Source organism: Megascapheus bottae, chromosome 21 (assembly GCF_031878675.1).
Source record: "Megascapheus bottae isolate mThoBot1 chromosome 21, mThoBot2.hap1, whole genome shotgun sequence".
NCBI classification, from domain to species: domain Eukaryota; kingdom Metazoa; phylum Chordata; class Mammalia; order Rodentia; family Geomyidae; genus Megascapheus; species Megascapheus bottae.
The window spans coordinates 1,577,432-1,602,384 of NC_143529.1; the positions used below are offsets into that span (position 1 = coordinate 1,577,432).

At 34.3% G+C, this 24,953-nt stretch overlaps 1 protein-coding gene across 3 annotated transcripts in view; it reads left to right on the forward strand.

Moving 5' to 3' along the window:
• Window positions 1–24,953, forward strand: part of Gulp1 (GULP PTB domain containing engulfment adaptor 1) — a 212,881-nt gene that overhangs the window by 129,955 nt on the left and 57,973 nt on the right. For all 3 annotated transcript variants that reach the window (XM_090354453.1, XM_090354452.1, XM_090354454.1), the window contains exon 4: window positions 4,043–4,104. In XM_090354453.1, coding sequence (XP_090210579.1) covers window positions 4,043–4,104 — 62 coding nt within the window. The remainder of the gene's footprint in view (window positions 1–4,042; window positions 4,105–24,953) is intronic.

The window sequence follows — 24,953 nt, forward strand, 5'->3', positions numbered from 1 at the left end:
TTCTATGTATGTGGAGTGCTGAGGAATTGAACCCTGGTCTTTGTGCATGCTAGGCAAGCACTCTTACCACTAGGCCAAACTCCCAGCCTCATTGTTTTATACATTTCTCATGTGAACACTTTCTTTGGATTTCAAAGTCCTAAACTCTATTTATTACACTTATATATAAATAAGTCATTTAGTAAAATAAATAGAACGACATTAAGTAAGTACAGCAAATGTACAACTAGCTTCCCTTTGATTTTTTGCAGTGCATTACTATGATGATGAATAAATTAAAGCATTTATGATGTAATATTGATGAATTATTAATTTTAATGCTTAGGATAATTGTTCCAATGCATCTTCCAGCATTTAGTTTTAAACTTAATATACTCAAAGTAGGTGCTTCCATTTAAAAAAAATTAGGTATTTTTCTTACAAAATAATGAAATTACTGTATCTTCTAAATGTATTTTAAGAAGCTGTTTATTCTAAGTCTTTCCATTTCCTAACAAATGGGGTGATGTCATTCTTTCTGACAGCAGCGTAGAATTCCATTGTGTACAAATACCACAACTTGTTGATCCACTCATCAACTGAGGGACATCTGGGTTGGTTCCATATCTTTGCTATGGTGAATAGTGATGCAATGAACATTGTTGTGCTAGTGGATTTACTATGTCCTTGTTTCTGGATGGTTGGGTAAATGCCAAGTAGTGGAATTGCTGGGTCATAGGGGAGTTCTATGTTTAGCCTTTTGAGGCACTGCCACACTGCTTTCCATAGTGGTTGAACGAGTTTGCACTCCCACCAATAGTGTAGTAGTGATCCCTCCTGGCCACATCCCCTCCAGCATCTGTTGTCATTCCTTTTCCTGATCCTGGCCATTCTAGCTGGAGTGAGGTGGAATCTTAGAGTTGTTTTGATTTGCATTTCTTTTATGACCAGAGATGTTGAGCATTTCTTCATGTGTCTATAGGCCATTTTTGTTTCTTCTTCAGAGAAGACTCTCTTTAAGTCTTTGGCCCATTTTTTAATGGGATGGTTGTTACTTTGGAGGTTAGTTTTGGAATGATTCAATTTTTTGAGTTGTTGATATATTTTAGATATGAGGCCTTTGTCCGTTGTTTGGTTGGTGAAGATCTTCTCCCACTCTGTAGGCTTCCTGGTTAGTTTACTAGCTATGTCCTTTGCCATACAAAAGCTCTGCAGTTTAATGCAGTCCTACTTCTCCAGCCTTTCTCTGATTTGTTGTGATTCTTGGTCCTTATTAAGAAAGTTTCGACCTGTGCCAAGGAGGCCTAGTGTATCTCCTATTCCTTCCTGTAAAGTTTTCAGTGTGTCAGCTTTTACCTCCAGGTCTTTGATCCATTCTAGTGCAAGGTGACAACGAAGGATCCAGCTTTAGTTTCCTGCAGGTGCTTAACCAGTTCTGCCAGCACAACTTGTTGAAGAGGCTGTCTTTCTTCCATTCTATTTTTTTGGCTCCCTTGTCAAAAATTAGGTGGCCATAGGTCTGTGGTTTAATATCTGGGTCCTCAGTTCTATTCCATTGGTCTTCAGGCCTGTTCCTGTGCCAGTACCAAGCTGTTTTGAGAATTATAGCTCTGTAATAGAGTCTAAAGTTTGGAATTGAAATTCCTCCAGCGCTGTTCTTAAGCCAGACTCAAAGGAACTTAGGCTCAGTGGTTTCCCTCATTCGTCATAATCAGTAGAAACCTTGGGCTCTACTAGCAGAAATCTGCAATAGAGCAAAATCTTGATACTAAGGGCATATAATGTGAAGCTAATTGAAAGGACCTCCAGGATATTGAAACAAAAGCCATATAATGAATAATTGTTGTCCTTAATGTACTATGTTGTCTCTCATCTCCTTTGCTATCCCTTGGTTATCTCATATTGGTATAGTATCTCACTTTGTTATCTGATATATTGAATTTATTTGTATTTGGATATTTGAAATTTGATAGGGAAGGGGGGAAAACCAAGACGGGAGGGGGGTGTGTGGGGGGGAGGGAAATGGGTACCAAGACATGTGAAAGGGTATCAATGTATGTGAATTAATGCACCTTCTATCTGGCAAATATCATGTAACCCTTTTACTAATTACAATAAAAAACAAAAAAGGAAAAAAAAGTTGTTTATTGACCCACCCATAAGCATGGTTTTACATTTGTCAAATATTTTGAAATGTTGATATTTTATTCTATGCAAATATGCAAATATTCCTTATTTAGTGACTTTAGTAAAATTTGAAGAAAGGGACACTAAAATGTCTATATTCCCATTTCTGTATGAGTTCTATTTGTTTTTGAAGGTGGATCTACTAATCAAGAAATATTACCCATAGGGGCCGGAAGTTTGGCCTAGTGGTTAAAGTGCTTGCCTAGCATGCATGAAGACCCGGGTTCGATTCCTCGGTACCACATACATAGAAAAAAGTCGGAAGTGGTGCTGAGGCTCAAGTGGTAGAGCTCTAGCCTTGAGAAAGTCCAAGGACAGTGCTCAGGCCCTGAGCTCAAGCCCAGGACTGGCAAAAAAAAAAGAAAAAGAAATATTACCCATATTTCTATATCAATTTTTACTATCTTCATGGGTTAATATTCAGAGTTAAATTAACTCCCTCCACCCCCTTTTTACAGAGGATAAATTCAAATGCAATTAAGTAAGGACTTGAAAATTTTTCAGGTTTTATACAGATACTACCTAAAATAGCTTATGTGTAGTGAACAACCACTAAAACATTCACATCTGATATTGTATAAAAGCAGATTTTTGTTTGTGAATCAACTGATAATTTAATATTGGGTTCAGTTTAGTCTGTTTCTAGAAATAGACAAGTATAACTATCCTCTTTCTAGGTCACTGCAATATGGGACTAGAACAGAAACAATATCACCTTTTTCTTTATCAACTGAATAACAGGATGCAACAATTATTCCTGTGTCTCAGGATTTGAAGGAAACATCACATTCAAATTTGTTAGACTATTCATCTGCCTCAGAAGTGTAATATTGTGAAAAAATATATAAACATGTCATGTAATATACATAATGTATATTAATGTAATATGTATATGTAAGTGGAGTATATTGTGAGAAGAATTGAGACAAATTTAAAAAGAGAAATCATATGTTTTTAGGTTTTCTAAAGACTAAAGGCAAATGTTTCAGATTTTCATTATTTTCTTGTATAGATTTTATTTGATTTCTTTAACTATATAAAAGCAATACTATCCCTCAAATCTAATCCAAACTACTGGTGGATTGTTCATATTTCATCCCATTGGTAATCATAAAGTTTATTGTTGACTTGGAAATTTATACAAAAATACAAAGTTAAAGGAGTTGTTAGTGTCACATTTGGAGATTTGTGTGCATTGTTTCTAAAAAATATTTCACCCAGTTACTATTGTCATCTATTTACACTAAAGGCAGAGATAGCCCTTTGCTACTGAACCTTTGTAATTCTTCCTTGAAATTCTTATGAGTATTGTACCATGCTAGATAAACAAGCTTTATGTAAGTATAGTTCATAATCCTTTTAATAATTGTAATTTTAGGGATGTTTGTCATTTGTTTTTCTACTTACGTGTCAACACCCCCTTCATTTGAAAAGAATATTTTAATTATGTCAAATAGCTTCTGTTAACAACACTTTAAAACATTTATTTGACATCTATATTATTATGCAAAATGTATCTTTGTCTGTTTTATTTATAATATTGATTCCAAAAAATAAAGCGAACACTAAAGACTACATTACTTTTAATTGTTCTAGGAATTAAGATCATTACCTGCAATTCATGATGTTATAAGATAAAAGATTGTATATTTGATATTATTATAGCTGATTGATATTTTATGTTTTTAAACTTAAGTATCAAATGTTGAAAGTTTAAAAGTGAAAGACTTTTTAAAATTTCAACTATTCATTCTAAATTTAGCAAGAAAACCTCAGAAATACTGTCATCTATTTTAGAGTCCCTACAAATGTTAATCCCTGAATGTGACACCACAGATACCTAGAATTTAATTTAATTTCGTTTTTCTTTTTGCAGACAAAACATGGATGCACACACCTGAAGCTTTATCCAAACATTACATTCCTTATAATGCAAAGGTAAAATTCGTTTATGTGATGTGACTTAATTTCACTTTCTAATACAATTATTACTTATTATGTTTGATTTTAGAAATATTTTTTATTCTTTTCTTGGTTATTTGTGAAAAAATCCACAAAAAAAATCAGTATTGTATAACACCGGGCATCATTTTCTTTCCCAATAGTTAATAGTTTTTTTAAAATTGAAATGTCTATTTGATTTCTATTTAGGCCATATATTTCTTGTATTTATTTTCCTATAGTGAATTTGACTGCTGTTAAATTATTTGTAATATCATTGCCTTTGGGAATCAAACCACTTAAAAAATTACCTGTGTTTAATAACATCTTAATGTTACCAGTAGCTCATGAGTATAATTCTAGCAAATCATAGGGCTGAGATCTGAGTATCAGAGTTTAAATACAGTCAGGGAAGGAAAGCCTATAGACTTTAATATCCAATTAACTACTAAAGAGATGGAGATGGAGCTGTCACTCAAATTGTAAAAGCACTAACCTTGAGCACACAACAGGAGTTTAAAGCATCCAGGCCCTGAGTTTTTAGACTCCAGGACCAGTACCAAACAAACATCAAAAAACATCCTAATGTTGCATTGTCCAGAAGTAAAAACTAACTTGGAAATGAGAACAAAAGGAATTAAATTTTTAATAGATGTATTAGGCAACCCATAAAATAAATAAACTATTGGGAAATGAAAAAGTACAGTTTCATTATTCTTTTAGGAAGATTACTATAGTTTAATTGAGAAGTGAAAAAGATTAGTTCATGTCTCATTCCCTTAAAGATTCAACTTGCTATTTAATCAACAAATAACTTCAATTTACAAACTGGACTTCAAAGAAAGGTTCTAGCTTTTAGTTAGTGAGTATTAAACCTGATATGCTTTGAGTAGTTAGGAAAAGAAGAAAAGTAAATTAAAGATTTGTAATGTTTATATGAGTGTGATTTCAATTTAAGCAGTTGAACTTTAGAGACTGCATAAAAGAGAAATAAAATTATACCACGTAAGACAGTAACTAATGGGTTTCATGGGTTGGTAAACTATACCTTGTAATATGCTAAAATTTGATTTAAGAATTATTTCTAGAAATGAAGCATTTTTGTAGTAGATCAATAATATTTAATTAGGAAGCTTTGCTCTTGGTCTATGCCTGAATCAGCAGGTATAAACCTAGAAGTTCTTTCAGTGCTATTGCGCAGCAGTGAGATTTGCAGTGACTATATATTTTGTTGTTAACTGCACAGGAAAGGGAATGCTTTTAAAACATTTTCTTTCTCTCGTTTATGTTGTTGAAATCATTGTGGTACTCATTTGTTTCCCTGTAAAAATCAACATAGAGACTGTTCTATTTACTATGAAAAGTTTTTTTCAAAGTAAATCCATATTATCCATACATGTTCTTCATCTAAGCTTTTAATCAACTATATGACATCTATATAGAATTTTTCCAATAGTTACTACTATGACTACTACTTTATAATACTGAGGTTTGAACTCAGCAGCTTATACAAGATAGGGAAGTGATCTAAGACCCACCTACACCCCTACCCCACTGTTATTATTGGGAAGTTTTATCAGAATATGTGCCGGTTCCAATAATCATAATATAATTTTATACACATCCTTCAAGTGAACCACCAAAGGTTATTTGTTTTCATGTAATTGAAATGAACCTTTTAAAAAATCCGGCATAAAGCTTTGGAAAGTTATGTTATCATTAGAAGTATCATTAACTTTAATTCTGCAGGTTAACGTGTCAATGAAAGTCTGTTCAATTCATGTGGATAAATTGTTTGTGCTAATTCACTTGAGCATGTCTATAATATATCTTACACAAAGTAGAGGGTATAATAACCCCTTCCCAAAAATTCATATTGAGTGAAGTAAGCCAGACTCAAAGAAACATAGGCTCAATGGTTTCCCTCATTTCTCATAATCAGTAGAAACCTTGGGCTCTCCTAGCAGATTTACAATAGAGCAAAATCTAGGTACATAAGGCCATATAGTATGACACTAAATGAATGGACCTCCAGGATATAGAAACAAAAGCCATATAATGAGTGATTGTTGTCCTTAATGTACTATGCTATCTCTCATCTCTTTTGCTGTCCCTTGGTTATCTCGTATTGTTACAATATTTCACCTGTTATCTGATATATTATATATATGCTTATTTGGTTCTTTGAAATTGGATGGGAATGAGGGAAAACAAGATGAGGGATAGGGGTGGGGAGAGGGAAATGGGGACCAAGACATGGTCCCCTATTAGTTACAATTAAAAAATGTATGAAAAAATAACCCCTTCCCAGACTGAGGTCCATTTTAATATGGCCTTATATGTAGCAATAATATATTTCATATGCGTAACAATCATACTAAAACTTTAAGAACTTATTTTCCTGAATTTCCTTCTTTGTAGATTGACTTATTTTAAAGATGTTCTATTGCTGTCATTGTTGTATATGCCACATGAAGAGCCAAGTCTGTGTTCACATGAGTAATTTAACACATTAGAGGAATTCTACCCTCAGAGTTGATTTCCTGGATTTGTATCCTAACACTTTCATCTATGTGTCTTTCAGTATGTCGCTTAGCTTTTCTATATGTATGTTTATTCATCCATAAATAGTGATGATGGTAATAGCAATATCCCTTTAGAATTATTATTAACAAACTAGCTATTCAGTAAATAGTAACAACTATTGACTATTGTTTATTTTTCATAGGACTTACCAAAGTATGTGTCTCACATTAGGTTATACACATATGTGAGTGTATGCATGTCTATGTATGTGTGCTTCTACCTATCTATCTATCTATCTATCTATCTATCTATCTGTCTATCTATATCTGTATATACAGCTATATTTATGTTTGAATCAGCAGGAAAAAGCTTAGAAGTTCTTTAGTTCCCAGTGCTGTTGCTCAGCAGTGAGATTTGCAATGACTATACCTTTTATTGTCTGCACAGGAAAAGAAATGCTCTTAAAACATTTTTCTTCTCTCACTAATGTTGAAATCATTGTGGTGTCCATTGGCTTCTCTGGAAAAGATAACATGGGGATTGTATATATATGCTTGTATACAAATGTATATGTAGACAAGGTTATTTGTTTATCAAATGCTGTGATATATAATGCATTGTTGCTGAAGGTTTATTGCATACTGGCTATACTTCAGAGCTTTAAGGCACATTTATATGGAGTTTATGATCTTATACAAATATAATAATCATTGTAAAAGGCACATCATGGTCTTGCTGTTGAAATTATAGTTATAGAAAGTTGTAGTTACACGGAATATAATGAATTATTTCTGCTTCATGAAAGTGAATGCCAGGTAGAATTCCCAATAGTCAGTACAAGATCAGTGACCATATCAAGCTGAGAGATTCAGCCGGGGTGAGCATGGTCAGAAAGGTAGAAGTATTAAAGATGTGTTTTATGAATCAGCGATCCATCCATCAATTAGACCTAAAAGGATGAACGCACATACACATGAGTGAAAATGCATACCAAGTTGTAAGATTATGGAATGAACCACAAGCCATTGACCTTTTAATTTTATTTCTTTTTAGAACAAACTAGTGGTCTACATTCTTTCATTTTGTAGAATATTAATTTAAATATTAATTAATTAATTAATTAATTAATTAAAAAGTTTTCATCTAATATCCATAGTATAACCATCCTTGAATATACATAACAGTATAAAATAATAAATGATATCATCTAAGTATTAAGCTATGTAGGGTTCATCATTTGGGTTTTTGGCAGCCTTGATTGTTAGACCATCGAGAATCTCCTGCTATGCTTTTATTCCATACTAATGTTTTTCAATCTGTGGGTTAGAACCTATTAAAATAATTGAGTTATGAAACTAATGTTAGCAGACTGTGGAAAGAGTGCATTTACCTATGAAATCAAATAAACAAAAAAAAAACCTTTGCAGAATGTGTATGGTAAATATCAATTTGTTCCATTAAAAGATGGAATGAAGTCAAAGGTATTTAAAAACTGGTGCCTTTAAATTGTAACCATCCTTTACACTGTACCAAAGACTTTAACTAATATAAATCATAAAACAACAGTGAAAGGGTGAGGTGCTTATAAAAGAAGCAGTTACAACTTTACAGAAGAGATGATTAATATATCATTGTTACTGTCTGCTTTCATTGTTTATACCATCTTATAATCATTTCTGAACTATGCATAGAAACATTGGGTGGTGGAGAATTATAGTGAAAGTATATAAAGATTCATTCATATATACACATTCTTTTTTTTCATATATACACATTCTTTTGAATTGAGCTGCTACTTTACTCAATGTCTTCATCAACGTAATGAAAATTGACTATAGTGTCCAAAACTAAAGTCTCTGCTTTCCTAGGACAAGCCGCAGGATTTTTTTTTTTTGGAGGGGGGGAGACTAGTTTGGTAGTGCTAGTAGCTTAGTCCTGTAATTTTAGCTCTTCAAAAGCCTGTGAGCTTTGACATCATGATTGGAAGGAAGCCAGCTGGGGCAAGAAATACTATGAGATCTTTTATCTTCATTTAACCAGCAAAATGTTCAAAGTGGAGCTGTAGCTGCAGTGGTAAGCCACTAAAGCTCAGGAACAATGTGCATGCCCCGAGTTCAAGCCGCAGGACCAGAACAACACAACAACAAAAAAATGACAACAGCAACAAACTTTCTTAGAGGTTTTCCTTAATTATGCTAAATCATTCAACCAACATTCATTACAAATATATTAAAATTGAGAAATGAGCATGAAAATTAACTATTAGCTGGCCCTTTTCCCCAGTGAGAAAAATCATACATTCCATTTGACAATTATGCATTTGTAACCATTTGAAATGCTCTTTTATGTGCAAAATCAACACTGGTACACATTTAAAAGGAAAGGAAAAAAATCTATAAAATGTTATTTTCCCTTGCCTTTTTGGAATGGGAAGCTACAGATGTTTGTAGTGCTAGGAAAATGTGGAAACAAATAGGATGAGCATAAAATAACTTTGTTGAATTATAGTTTTTCAGTTAGTATAAGCACATACAATACAAGAGCAAATTAATAAAGTAAACTGACAATAAACACTGAATAATAATTTGTGTCTCAAATCTTGAGATGGATCATGCTATCACTTTAATTTCTGAAAAACATATGCCTATTTTAAGGAGAATGCTTACTTCCCCTCTCCCAATTCTTTAACATTATTGATCATATTTTTGAGGGTCATTAGTGTAGATAATTGTGTTTATGTGAATGCTGTATAAAGTATAGCTGGTAGAAATTTCTGAATAGAAACTAAAATATTCACTTTACTTGTCCTTTATAAGGTTTCAATGTGAACTGCAGTGTTGCTTCATTTATTTTTAAAAGACATTTTGTTTGTTACAGCCTTAAGGTCATTAAATGTTCAAAAGATATTTGAATTCATTATTATAATCCCATCATTTCCTTAAGGATATTGTTGTCCTTAAGGTACTATGTTATCTCTCAGCTCTTTTGCTGTCCCTTGGTTATCTCATATTGTTACAGTATCTCACTTTGTTATCTAATATATTGGATATATTTGTATTTGGTTATTTGAAATTGGATAGGAAGGGGGGAAAACAAGATGGGGGGTTGGGGGGAGGGCAATGGGGACCAAGACATGTGAAAGGGTATCAATGTATGTGAATTAATGCACCTTCTATCTGGCAAATATCATCTAACCCTTTTATTAATTACAATAAAACTATCAAAAACTAATGTAATATGAGGCCCATAGAAGTTAAGTTCTTTGTTTAGGATTACAAAAGAAGTATAACCTTGGACTCTTCTAGCAGAGATTTGCAATAGAGCAAAACCTAGATACATAAGGCCATACAATATGACACTAAATGAAAGGACCTCTAGGATATAGAACCAAAAGTCATATAATGAGTGATTGTTGTCCTTAATGTACTATTATCTCTCATCTCTTTTGCTGTCTCTTGGTTATCTCATATTGTTACAGTATTTCACTTTGTTATCTGGTATATTGGATATATATGTATTTGGTTATTTGAAATTGGATAGGAAAGGGGGGGAAACAAAGTGAGGGTGGAGGTGGGGGGAGGGAAATGGGGACCAAGTCATGAGAAAGGGTATCAATGTATGTGAAGTAATGCACCTTCCATCTGGCGAATGTAATGTAACCCTTCTATTAATTACAATAAAAATATATGGAAAAAAATAATTAGGAATAGAAATTAGATATAGATAATGGTTACCAACCCTTTTTAATTTTTATTGAAATATAGTGTACTTAATTTTTAAAGAGATTCACTTATTCACCTGGAACATGAATGAATCCACTGTCAAATAGACTAGGCATACATGCTTGTTTTATTTATGTTGGTGTATACATATGTAGTTATTTTATCTATTGATTCTTTGGGCATTTAAAACTAGCCCAAGGTTTGACAGAGAAGGGAACTAAGCAAACTAAATGAAGTCTATATGTGGTTTCTCCCTTACACTTTGACCACAGTGTCTAGACTCTTTATTTTCCTTGTATTGTTTTAGACAAAATAAGTATATACTTCTACCATAAAGGGATTGATTTATGCTTGCAGATACTTCTGCTAAAAGTATTGTCCCATAAAATATTTATCCATCCATAAAAAATGCCTAGTGTTACTCATGTCTCTAAAAACTTATTTAAGAGCTCTTAGTTATACATAAGAAAATTTATAAATGTTAGATATATTTGTCATTTGTTTCTTATTTGTACATGAATGAATTTGACCCCAAGTTCATAGCCAAAGAATGTTAAAGTTAAATTGTGACTTGGTTTCTAACATGGAAAGCAGTGGCTATCTGAAACCTGGAATGTGACACTGAAAACTGTGCAGAAAGCAAAGTAGGAATAATCTATAAGGAAACAGAAAAGCAACCTTATTTCAGAAAGGTCAAAGATTTTTAATACATTTATCAATATCATTTCAAGAGTGTTTTTATTGATTGACCAAAATCAGCATATGTGAATACTTCTCATCAGAGAAGAGGTGAGCATTTTCTTCTTAAAGGGCTCTAGAAGTGCTTGGGTGCTGGTGGGTAAAATTTGTAATCCTGGCTACTTAGGAAGCTGAGATCTGAGGTTTGCTGTTTGAAGCCAGCTTGGGCAGGAAAGTCCTTGACTCTAATCTCCATTTAGCTACCCAAAAGCACCCAGAAATGAAGCTGTAACTCAAATGGCAGAACACTAGCATTGATCAAGCTAAAAAGTTCAGACAGTGCATACATAGGCCCTGAGTTCAAGCCCCAGGATCTCTTCCCTATCCGCTCACAAAAAGTCAAAAACAGTTTTAGGAGAAATCAGAAGTAAGATTAAAACTGAAAAAAATCTTTTTTTCATATATTTTATTGTAATTAATAGAAGGGTTACATTATATTCACCAGATAGAAGGTGCATTACTTCACAAACATTGATTCCCTTTCTCATGTCTTGGTCCCCATTTCCATTCCCCCACACCAACCCCTCATCTTGTTTTCCCCACTTTGCTATCCTATTTCAAATAACCAAATAAACATATATAAAATATATCAGATAAGAAGGTGAAATACTTTAACAATATGAGATAACCAAGGTACAGCAAAAGAAATGAGAAATAACAGTACATTAAGAACAAAAATCACTCATTATATGGCTTTTGGTTCTATATCCTGGAAGTCCTTTCATTTAGTGTCATACTATATGGCCTTATGTATCTAGATTTTGTTCTATTGTAAATCTCTGCTAGGAGAGCCCAAGGTTTTTACTAATTATGATAAATGAGGGAAACCATTGAGCCTACGTTCCTTTGAGTCTGGCTTACTTCACTTAATATGATTTTTTCTAAGTCTTTCCATTTCCTAACAAATGGGGCAATGTCCTTCTTTCTGGCAGCAGCATAGAATTCCATTTTGTATAAATACCACACCTTGTTGTTCCACTCATCAACTAAGGAGCATCTGGGTTGGTTCCATATCTTTGCTATGGTAAATAGTGCTGCAATGAACATCATTGTGCTAGTGGATTTAGTGTGTCCTTGTTTCTGGATGATTGGGTAAATGCCAAGTAGTAGAATTGCTGGGTCATAGAGGAGCTCTATGTTTAGTCTTTTGAGGAACTGCCATACTGCTTTCCATAGTGGTTGAACAAGTTTGTACTCCCACCAACAGTGTAGTACTGATCCCTCCTGGTCACATCCCTGCCAGCATCTGTTATTAGATTTCTTGATCATGGCCATTCTAACTGGAGGGAGGTGGAATCATTAGAGTTTTGGATTTTTTTTAAGTATTTCTAGGTTTTCAGTTTTAATTTCCTGAGTTGTAGTTATCACAAAATGGAAAACTGCATAAAGTAACAATTCATATTATAATACAAAGTACGCTGAACATGTACTTCCACAATTTCTGTTGGAAACACAAAGCCTCTAAAGAAATATATCTTCCTCTCTTCTAAGTACAACATTAATATACATTGTAGTTGTTATACTATAGACATAGTAACTTTACCCATTTCCCATTTCTCAACCTCTCCATTGGCAAATTTCCATAAGGTTCAACATGGACAAACCATAATATTCACATCAGTGAGTGAAAACATGGTTGAGAGAAGGAACTCTTTCTTAGATTTGTTTTGATTTGCATTTCTTTTATGGCCAGAGATGTCGAGCATTTATTCATGTATCTATAGGCCATTCATATTTCTTCGTCAGAGAAGACTCTTTTTGAGTCTAAAAAGGAAAAGAATTCTTTGGATGGTAAAATGTGGCAAGATGCACCAGGGTTGTGGTAATCATTTAGATTTGGACAGAATCAATATAGGTAATGGGTTATCTGTTCTCAATTTAAGTAGTTGGCCTTTCATACCATGGAGTCCACATCTATGGATGGAATCAACCAATTGCAGATGGAAACTATTGGAGGAAAAGGGATGTGTAGAACACATATAGATTGTTTTGTTACAATCATTCTGTTAACAATAAAGCATAATTATTTGCATAACATTTGCATTGAAAAAGTATCCCAAAAATTATTTTAAGTAATGGGAGGATATGCATAGATTATACAGAAGTATGCCATTTTATGTTGGAATTTTGCATCTCCTTTTTAGTATCTCTGTAAGTCATGGACTCAATCTTCCATGGATACCAACAGATCCTTGTATTAATTAGAAAGACACAACTAGGGCAAGTTACCTTTAGGTTTCCTCTTCCTTTTATTCCAGTGATATGAGATATGGCAAGGCAAAAGCCACCCCTCTCTCTCTCTCTCTCTCTCTCTCTCTCTCTCTCTCTCTCTCTCTCTCTCTCACACACACACACACACACACACACACACAGTCACATTTTAAAAGGAAATACCTTTGAAAACACACACACACACTCAAAGTAATTTTTGCCTTTTTTCTAATTTTGTGAATGATGGGAAACATCATCTCAGAACTGTTTTGCATATTTTTACATATAAGAATGATCTTCTCAATGCTGAGAGCATGACCTAATGGTAGAGTGCTTGCCTAGCATGCACAAAGACTTGACTTCAGTTCCTTGGTACCACATACACAGAAAAAGAATGATATTCTCTTGTGTTTGGGGAAAATGTTTTTCATCTTGTTTTATTTTCTTTCTGTTGAAAATTGGTGGTTTTTCTTCTGAACTTTTAACATCATATTCAAAAAGTCTACTCTAGTGTCAGTCCTTGTCAGCAATATCACAGGATTCCTTTCTGCACATTTCTGACAGAAGAACAGCAAAAAGAAAAGTTGCCTAGGAGATAAAGACCTCAGATCATTTTTCTGCAACCAGAAACTAATAAAAGTATATGGAGCCAGGTGCAGTGGCTCTCACCTGTAATGCTAGCTACTCAGGAGGCTGAGATCTGAGGATCGTGCTTCAAAGCCAGCCCAGGCACTAAATTCCATTAAACTCTTATCTCCAATTAACCACTGGAGCACTAGAAGTGGGGCTGTGGCTCTAGGGGTAGGGCCATAGTCTTGAGCTGAAGAGCTCAGGGACTGCACCCAGGCCCGGAGTTCAAGCCCCATGATTGAAAAAAAAATAGAAGTATATGGAACATAAGCTACAATATTGACACGTTGTTTACAATAGTAGCAGTGTTTATATTTGAGAAATATAAAATGTACAGAAATATTGAAGTTTAACATTGTTTAAAATTCTATGCGGAAGAAGTAATCTGTATCCTCTGTGCCTATTCCAAGAAATTTAAGTACAAGAGTGAATATAAATATAAGAAAGTTATAACTATCGTCTATTGTAACTTAGTAACTTTTTGAGCACTTGCCATCCATCTTTTTTAATACTCACATGCTCACTAATCGATAGTCTCTCCATTAAGTAGCTAAACTAAGCCGTAAGGAAATTGAGACTGAAGCCAAACAGAAAGGAGAAAAAGTTTTATAAAAGTGATTGTTATATGAGTTTTACTTCAAAGTGAACTAAATGAGTCACTAAATTATAGGCAAGAATTTCCTTGTCATAATGTGTATTAATTCTTAAAAGATGACTTTAAGGTTAAAGGAAGATGATTATGGAAGTCATTAAGTATATGTCATTTTTCTGAACAGCACGTTTAGGTCTTTGACAATGTGCATATATGAGGAATGAGGTGAATAGCCAGTATTCCAGGCTAACATGCTCTAGTCTCTCTTTTTTGTCTTGTTTCAGTTTTACTTGCCAGGTTTGCATCAATTCCATTTTGTTCTAAATTATATTACTGCTGATACTTTAATCTTAATTTCATATGAAATGGATTTATAGGACTGTCATTCATGTCTTATTTATTCCTGGATCTTTTGGTTTTCCTTTTCAGTAAATTTTGTCCCTAATTAGAACTCTTTACATTTTATTCAATGTCTGTGAATTTTCATGCCTGTCATTTTTCTGCTTAGGTCTTTTTTTCTCTCAGAAAATTAGTCTCTCATAATTTTCTCTCATTCTTCTGTAGAGAGAAATGTTTAAATCTACCAGTCTATTACCTTAAAATTATCTCACATTTCTCTATTTACCTAATACTGAATTATTACATTTTAATATATAGTGGATGCATTTCAATAATGAGTATCCTATTTCATTTTGTTTTCTGTGAAGTGTTTCCTTATTACTTGGAAATGACTTCCCTTTTCATTGTATGAAATTTCCTTGCATTCATTCTGTTTCTCTTGCCTCTCTTCTGACATTTTTCTAGTTGTTTTTGCTGGTTATTCTTCTTATGTACCTAAGTATCACTGCTACTCTGAGATTTATGCCTAGACCTCTTTTTTCTTTCTTTGACTCTGATCAATTTCATTCATTCCAATGACTTAAATCTCAATCTATCTCTTAAAAGAGTTTCCTGCCTGGATCTTATTCCTGAATGCTACTTCCACCATCTCTCCAGAAGATGTACTTCACTTCTGAAAAGACTTTAATGTAACATGAGGACATTTCCCACATCAGGCCTGTGATAGGCACTTTATGTCCTCCAGTGTTTTATGTTGCTAAGAACTCTGGATTTCTGGTGAAAGAAGAGATACAGTCTGTCTTAGAGAAAGTGAATGTTCTGGTTCCATAAAAGAAATCTCCATGGGGAGAATTGTTTCTAGCTTGTTTCAGAGCTCATTTGATACCCTCAAATGAAGTTATTGAGTTACCCCGGGTCTTCAAATGCCTTTTGGCCCTAGCAGGATCAAATTTCTATGATCACAAATCTCAGACCTACTACTTACTCTAAGACCTCAAACATACTTTCTTGAGTAGAATCTCACTAACCCTGGTAGGACTGACATGGGTGAATCACATGTCTTTCTCAGACTGTGCAGTTTAACACATTCCTAGACAATATGAGCTAACTTTAGAGGAAGGAAATTTCCTCCATGAAGATTTTCCTAAAGGAAACAAGCCTTACTGGAAGAAGCAAAAAAGAAAATCATAGGTACAAATACCATAGACAATCATGTCCTCCAATTGTGCCTGACATTTCTCTCCCTCACCATCCAAATCGAAGTAAACATTGAGACCTCATTTTCTCAGGAATTTTCTTGAGTACTTCTGCTTGTGCATACAGTTACCACCAGCTACCTGGTCTACCTCAATATTACTGAAATGTTTGTGATGAAGTAATAGTCTTTTTTTTCTCAAAAAATCCTTCATGGGGGGGGGGAAGTTCTTTAACTACTGTTTTTCATAAACTGTACAGAAATGCCCTCAAAATACATTCTCTGTCAAAAGAATATGAACGTATTTAGTGAGTATCTCTTGCTATCTATATTTATCTTGCTTGCAGCAGGCTGACAACACATACCCTGGTCCAGTCTACTGATCACACAGGGTGTGGACCAGTGCAGGCTACCCTCAGCTCTCAGGCACTCAGACCACGTGCAGTGGACTCCATAGCTCACATGCATTTCTTCTCCATGCCCCTCTTACCCTGCTGCAAGTGAGCATGTCAAACTAAAAGTCTCCCTTTACTTTATCTTTGAGGTAGCTTTTCATTTTCCTTCATGTTTTCCTGTAAGTTGAGATGGTCAGTGACTTGGATTCTTTACTTTTCCAGCTTCATCTTTACTTTTGCTGGGTGAACTGTTTCATTTTGTCTCACCATCACTTTCTTTCCTTTTTAAAAAAATTTATGGGCTGGGAGTTTGGCCTAGTGGTAAAGTGCTTGCCTAGCATGCACGAAGACCCGGGTTCAATTCCTTGGTACCACATACTTAGAAAAAGCCATTAAGTGGTGCTGAGGGTCAAGTGGTAGAGTTCTAGCCTTGAGAAAAATCCAAGGACAGTGCTCAGGCCCTGAGCTTAAGCCCAGAACTGGCAAAAAAAATTATTACCAGGGGTTTAACAATATATTTGTAAGGTAGTGAGTATATTACTTCTTGAACATTGTTTCCCCTTGTCATGTTTTTTTTCTCTCTTTCCACAGCTATATGTTAAGCATTTTCTTTCTTTTGCATTCTTTACTTAAGCCTTGTCTTGATTATTGTAACTATATACTGTAAATTACAAGTCTGTCTTTCTAGAAAGTATACTTTATTTTATGTCTTTTTTCTTTGTTTTTAATAGATTCTAGGTCATGAACTCTGGGCCTGGGTACTGTCCCTGAGCTTTTCTGCTCAAGGCTTGTGTGCTAACACTTGAGCCACAACTCCACGTCTGGGTTTTTCTGTGTGGTTTATTAGAGATAAAACTTTTCCTGCCTGGGCTAGCCTCGATCCTTAAATGTCATTCTCCTTACAAGCATGAGCCAAAGGAACCCAGCTGAAGGACACCTTCAGTAGACCATTTAATTGTGGAAGGCAAGGTCAGATATTGGTTGTCCTTAATTTTCTATCTCTAGTGTTATGATTAATAATACTTTAACTTTCAGTACTTACTATGGTAATATAGTTACTATTAATGTTTCTGTATCCTTCTGAGGAAACACAAAGAAGGAACTGAAGTCATACTTGACTACTAGGGACTATTCATTTAGTCCCTGAACAAAGCCAGGACACCCTCCCAGGCCTTCCTAGGCCACCAACATCATCATCATACTTCACAAACTCCATTCCAGTTTCAGTCTCAGCACACATTCCAATGCCTTGGGCCCAGAAATAAGTTTTCTGCTCCATTATGAAGTCTGCTTCAAAGGGAGAAGTAGGTAAATAATTACACTTATATTCCTTTAAAGATGATAAAAAATAAACTTCACTGATTAAACAAAAAGGTATATGGGGCAAGGAATTTGGCTTAGTTGTAGAGTGCTTGCTGAGTATACATGAAAGCACAGGGTTCGATTCTCAGTACCACATAACACAGAAAAAACTGGAAGTGGCGCCGTGGCTCAGGTGGTAGAGTGTTAGCCTTGAGCAAAAGAAGCTCAGGGACAGTACCCAGGCCATGAATTCAAGCCACAGGACTATCAGTACAACAGAACTAGCAGTTTTATACTGAATCTGTGAAGACTATATACTGAAACAAAAACCAAAAGCGAATGACTTCTACAGTCTCGTGGAAATGAATTGAAAATGACATCCATAACTTAGTGGCAGGCCTACTTTTAACTCAGTTTTCACAGCTGTAAAACAGAAATGATACCTTCTTTAAAAGCTTTGGAGCAATTAAATATAATTTCTGTGCAATTTTAGCATGTTGTTTGTGCTCATTAAGTGCTTATTATTAGGCCATTACAGAAGGCCAACCTGAAGTATTTAATCTAGTAGATGACTATATTTAAATTATAACATGTATTAATGATTATTATTATGGAAGAAACATTTCTATAGTTATAACCAAGTAACCATAACTATAGCATTTTCAGAATACAGAGGGTTCATTAGAAGATTAGCCCTCAACTCTTGGGATACTTTCATATCCTGAGCTTTCTAAGATTCAATGCTATGAAATAGTGGAACTAAGTTGAATAGACTTGCATGGTCTCCTCTCTCTGCCCTGTCTTCCAGGCAGATTTTATCAGTGACAGAATTACTCATTAATGATGATGAGCTTGGGAGCCATGGCTAATTACTTCCTAGGAGATTTAGATTCAGAGAAGCATAAATCATCTACCTTAGATTCTGCAGATCCAGATAAGAAATGGTACTCAGGGCAGCAGAGCAAGCAGAGAGGAGCTGAATCTGCTGTGAGTTCATTCCCAGCTATAATCCTAAATAATTAAAACTGAGCACTCCAGCTCCTTCAGAGTTTGTATTTATTCCTAAAGGTTGCCAAATCACCTCCTTGGTTACCTTCCTGTTTTTAGTGCTCATTAGAATGGTATTGCTCCACATTCATACACACAAACCTTTTCTGAGGAGATGGAATAAAAGCACAACTAATCTTACAGGCAAAGAAATTATTCATTGGCAAATATTCTGAAAAAATTGAGTAAGCCTGAATATGCTTAATCATTGTGAGAGAAACATGTCAATACATTTAATTTTTCATCAAAGGCATGTAGCAGGAGTTAATAAAACAAGTTAAATAATTAAGCAATGAGCTTAAAATTCTGTGCACTGTGCATTCTGTGTGTGTATGAGGAAGGCAATAGGAATTAGTGGTATATATCTGATGTTATAGTTAGTATTTTTTTTTCTGTTTTGGGTAAAATAAATAAATGGTAAAAACATTTAGAGCAAAATAGTATAGAAAACAAATTTACTAATGTTTTTCAACAATACATGTATACATCATCCCAGACTTTGAAAATGAATTAATAAGTGAGGATTTGGGTTTTCTTTTTTTTTCTTTACCACTTTTAAGTAAACTTTGTAAGTAACATCATCTGGATGCTTTCCAGTAAAGTCAAGCAAAAAATATAAACATATATATATATATATATAACATTATAGTAGATGAGCCAAATAATAGGCCATTAATTGAGTGTAATGTTATCTTACAGTCCTAGCCAACAGAAAATGGAAATATTATTAAAAAGTTCATGCAATATTATAAAATTTAAATGGTTTTATGTATCATCAAGGATCACAGAGAGATGAAATATTTAATTATATCTATAGTGATTTTATTTTATTTCTAGGACATACATTAATCATTTAAACCTATACTAAGAAGCAAGCTTGAAAGGCTAGAATTTTGTTCCAGAAGATACAAGTAGTTGTGTTTTGCAATATATATTGAGGGCCAGATTCTGGGCATAAAAAATGCTTTCTCACAAGTCTTATGAAACATTTCTATATAAGGATAGTTGAAAAGATACATAAGATACTTTGGTTCATTACAAAAGGCACAGAACATGTTATACAGCAAGAGGAAGAAGATATACAAAACATTATGAACCCCCAAAAAACATTCATCACAATTCTCTAGGGCCCCACATTAGTCACTCGGAACTCATCTCTAGATTATGAGCAAGCAACATATATGGGAGGAATTCAGGTTTAGAAGATCTTGCTTTTCCCCTGACCATTGATAAGTATCTATTTCCCATATCCCAGTGACATGCATAAAGCTGATTTATCTTACACATTTAATCATCTTGACTTAGATGGAAGAGTACCCATGAGATAGATGCAGGAAGATTTTCAAATGGAGGTGAACCAGTAGAAATCAACTTAGTGATGGAGGTGAGGAAGTCATTGTATTCAGAGGTACCAGCATGGAGAACATCCTAGAGGGATACCAAGATATGAAGCATTTGGGGAAGTCTAGAATTCAAAGTAGTAGATAGGTGAAGTAAAGAAGACAGGGGAAATAGAGAAAAATGATCTGAATAAAAGTAGTGCAGTGACATTCCTGAATGATAGAACTAAAATGATATACATAGAGACAATGAATGATGAAGTAGTTCTTGGTGAGAGATCTCTTTTAGTTTTAGGCATCAAATTATAGGTCCTATAGAATATAAGAGGGAACTATCCAAGACACCATCAAAACCACGAACTATCTTAGAATATAGTATTTTGTAAACTCTAAACATTAAGTAATTAGAACACACAATTTTAAGAGCTTCAACAATTCCTTTCAGAAATGTGCTACACACAGAAAAGTAAAATGTGTTAATATTTTTCATGTTGCATTTATGTTAGCACAAACTTCTCTTTCCAATACCACCAGAGGAAAATCTGTCTGAGTATGATTAAGAGAAAAATGAGCAGGGAGAATTTGGCTCCCTATGGAGGAGGAATTTCAGCACAGCCTTTCTCTACAATCTGGAGCCACTGAGGCATTCTTTCTTCTGTGGCAGTTTTTCTTCAGAGAATTTTAAATGAATGTGTGAAGTTAGAATTTACTGAAGCTAAATTCATAGGTGTATGTATATGTACAAATGCATATAATAATTCTACATTTACTACATTATACAGATCAGGAGCAATCAGTACCAGCATTTTTCAGTCTAGCTGTGCCTGTACTGGAAAAAATTCTTCCATATAGCTAATTCTCTTAAAATATGAAAAAGTACAATCCTAAGTTATTTTTTTCTCAATGATAAGTCAGTTGCTTTTAAGTATTGAATAGCAAGGATCATCAATGTTGTATTATGCATATAATAGTACTGCATCCTGTCTCATGGTAAAATATCTAAAAAATAATTACAAACATCAAAGAGCCATTTCCCATGAACCATAAAATTGTACTTGTCATTAAGAGTAGTGGCCTTTCCAGTATGGCTGTTCCACAAAACTAAACATAGAACTTCTCTATGACCCAGCAATTCCACTACTTGGCATATACCCAATCATCCAGAAACAAGGACATACTAAATCCATGAGCACAACAATGCTCATTGAAGCACTACTTACCATAGCAAAGATGTGGAGCTAACCCAGATGTCCCTCCGTTGATGAGTGGATCAACAAGATGTGATATTTATACAAAATGGAATTCTATGCTGCTGGGAATGACATCACCCCATTTGTAAGGAAATGGAAAGACTTAGAAAAAATCATATTAAGTGAAGTAAGCCAGACTCAAAGGAACATAGGCTCAATGGTTTCCCTAATTTGTCATAATCAGTAGAAACCTTGGACTCTCCTAGCGAGATTTACAATAGAGCAAACCCTAGATACATAAGGCCATATAGTATGACAGTAAATGAAAGGACCTCCAGAATATAGAAACAAAAGCCATATAATGAGTGATTGTTGTCTTTAATGTGCTATGTTATCTCTCATCTCTTTTGCTGTCCCTTGGTTATCTCATATTGTTACAATATTTCACCTGGCTATCTGATATATTGTATATATGTTTATTTGGTTATTTGAAGTCGGATAGGGAAGAGAGGAAAACAAGATGAGGGGAAGAGGTGGGGAGAAAGAAATAGGGACCTAGACATGAGAAAGGGTATCAATGTATGTGAAGTAATGCACCTTCTATCTGGTGAATATAATGTAACCCTTCTATTAATTAAAATAAAAAAATGCAAAAGGGAAAAAAAGAGTAGTGGCCTTTCTACCTTTACAACTTCCATGTGTTTGCCAAATATTTTTCTTAGATTTATTTGTGCTTTTACATTTGGGTAAGATAGTTATAACTACTACTGAATTTTAAAAATAGGAATACAATCTCCAAGGCAATAATTATTTGTGTATTTTCATACATGTAAAAAGTGAAGCCTGGCCATCCATGCATGTAATGTTCTTCTGTCTATTCTATCTTAGCTATAAATATAAAAGCAAAGGAATGCATAGTACAACTACTTTTAGATATTTCAACATATATACAATATAATGTATTATTATGTATATCACTTTTTAAGAATTTTAAGTTAAAGCAATATCTGAAAAAAAATTGGTGTTGAAGTTTAGCAAACCTTTGTTGTAGTTTGTTTGCTGTTGCACAGGTGAAAATAGTTTATTTAGTAAAGAGAAAGTAAAGGCCACTTAATAGCGTGAACAGCCAGGGAGATCCTGAAACCAATGTTTGGCTGTTTTGTATTGTCCTTCCCTATCTTTTTCTCCTCCTTTGGCAGTTTGTCAGATGGTAATTGGTTTGTTTGAAACAAATAAGACATTCATCTGTACCTGAGCCATAGCCATAGGATGGTACCTTGCAGGAGGCCTGGCCTGAGTTACAGAGGGATCACCTCCCTGCTACCTCCCTCCTCTGGCCTGGAATAATCACTGTTGAGGGTGTAAGGAGCTTGCATAAACCAATTGGCTGGTGTTTTCCTTCATTTCCTCCTTCTGAGATTTCCCTGAGGATTGTCAGGACATGGGGGCATTGAGCTCAGTTCTGGCTACTTCCTCCTGAATGGGCCATAAAGGGAGCCCATAAGTGCTTCCGGAGGAGACTCGGGTACCAAGGGCCTTTTAACAGTGATAGAGTTCCTCAGGTCCTTGTAGTTAGTTTTAATACTCGTGATTATTTTACCTAAATCAAGTCTTGCTTAGCATACTCTTAATCCAGAGATGCTGCTATTTGCTTTCTTACTGTCCAACGATGTTTTATTTTTTTTTGATATGATCACTCCTTTTCTGAATTTTCTTGTTGCTGATAGTTTGACCGTAGTCAATAGTGTCTACTTGTTCTCTCCCAGTCTTTACAGGATGCAACTGATAAGCAGCAAAGTTGAGAAGTGTTACTTTCACTTCTCTCTGTGCCAGAACACCAGCTGTGGCAGTGTTAATAAGCATCAAAATTGTTCAAAGGTGATGATTTAAGGGAACAAAAAGAAAATTGCACTGTCTCCAATAATCCATTGTATTGATGTCACTTACATAAATAGATCTTTTGGGGATAAAGCCTTACAATAAAATAACAATGGTAAGATGAGAACTTTCCCATGCAGTGGAAATACTTCTCTTAAATGGTTCTTGGAATGTGATTGCATCGGGTGAGCTTCACCATGAAGATTACTTGAATGTCGGACTATGATTAAGAGAAAAATGAAAATGAAAATCAGAGACCAGTTTGTCAGTGACCCCCATCTCCTTCCACAATTTCTCAGGGTGCATTCAAAGCATAAAAGCATTTCCTGAATCTTTCCCACCAAAGACTGAGAATACAATTGCCTGTTGAAACAGCAGGAATGGTAGAATTCAGTAATGCAAGTAGTGCTTTGGAAAATAACACCGTAGCTTAAAAAGTACCCTGTATATTTACATTAATTATTAGAAGTTTCTACCTTCTGTATCATGGTGTTTTGTGGTTAATATTTTGTTAAGTATACCTATTAAAACAAAGCCTTAACAAATAATTCTTTTGAAAATGTTGATCTTAAGCTGCTCAATGTATTTTCTCCTGGTAATTACGACAAACTACCTTGAAATTAGTGCTAACAAAGGATTCTATGAAGAGGTAAGCAGCGCAAAGGAGTTGCTTTCCTGATTGCTTAAAGAAATGCAAACTTCAAATATTAGTAATATAGATAACAGGGATAATCTGAAAACATTCACTTTTGAACATTAAAATTAGTGAGGAGCTAGGATTTATGATTTTCACAGTAGAAACTCATTTTGATTCTTGGAAAACTAACTGTTTACTATAGGCAGGAACTATACTAAACAAAACTATATTATAATCATGGCTTAAGTAATGAAAAGAGGATAACATGCATATTCACATTGACCAAGGCATGGTTTAGTGAGAGGATAATTATAATAGTGGAACCCCTTTGAACAATCAACATGCAGTTTAACAAAATGAATAGCAGAGAGCTGAGGCATGTTTTGTGGGGAATGGCTGGTTCTGGGAAGAGGGGCAGATAAATAGAGAAAGAGTAGACAAATATAGTCATTTCATTCAAGTATAAAGCTGTGAAAATAGAGCTAGCTAACTTGAAGATATACGTAGGGTTGGAAGAGATCAGGAGAATGATGGGGTGACATTGTACAAGATGCATTATAATTACAAAATGACATGTTGAATTGAAATCCCTTTGTATGACTACTTAAAGATAATAGAGAATATATGTGCTATACAAACATGAACACACATACATAGTTTATTTTATACACTATATATAATTAATACAATCCTACAGTTTCTGAATTACAGTTCACATGAGAAACTGGGCTATGATAGAGTAAACTAAAGGTTGATCCACCAATGATAATGGACAGACAAGCATGTGCAAAATACAATAGAAAGGTGAAAACATTAATGCTTTATCTCTCTTTGAGAGTGATAGATATTTTTCTAAAATTTTGAAACTACCAGAAGAAAATGTGGTATAAAGTCAATAACTGTGAAGTTTTTTTTTTACAGTGGGAGCTATTATAAAAATGAAATAATGGCTAGTAGGCTATATGAAATTCAATAAACTAGCACTCTCCTGTCAGGGAAACATCATCTATGACTCTAATTGCAAATCAAAATCCCATATATAAAATTACATTAATTTTATTTTACCTCATTTGCAGTGGATATTTATAAAATTGCTTTTGATTA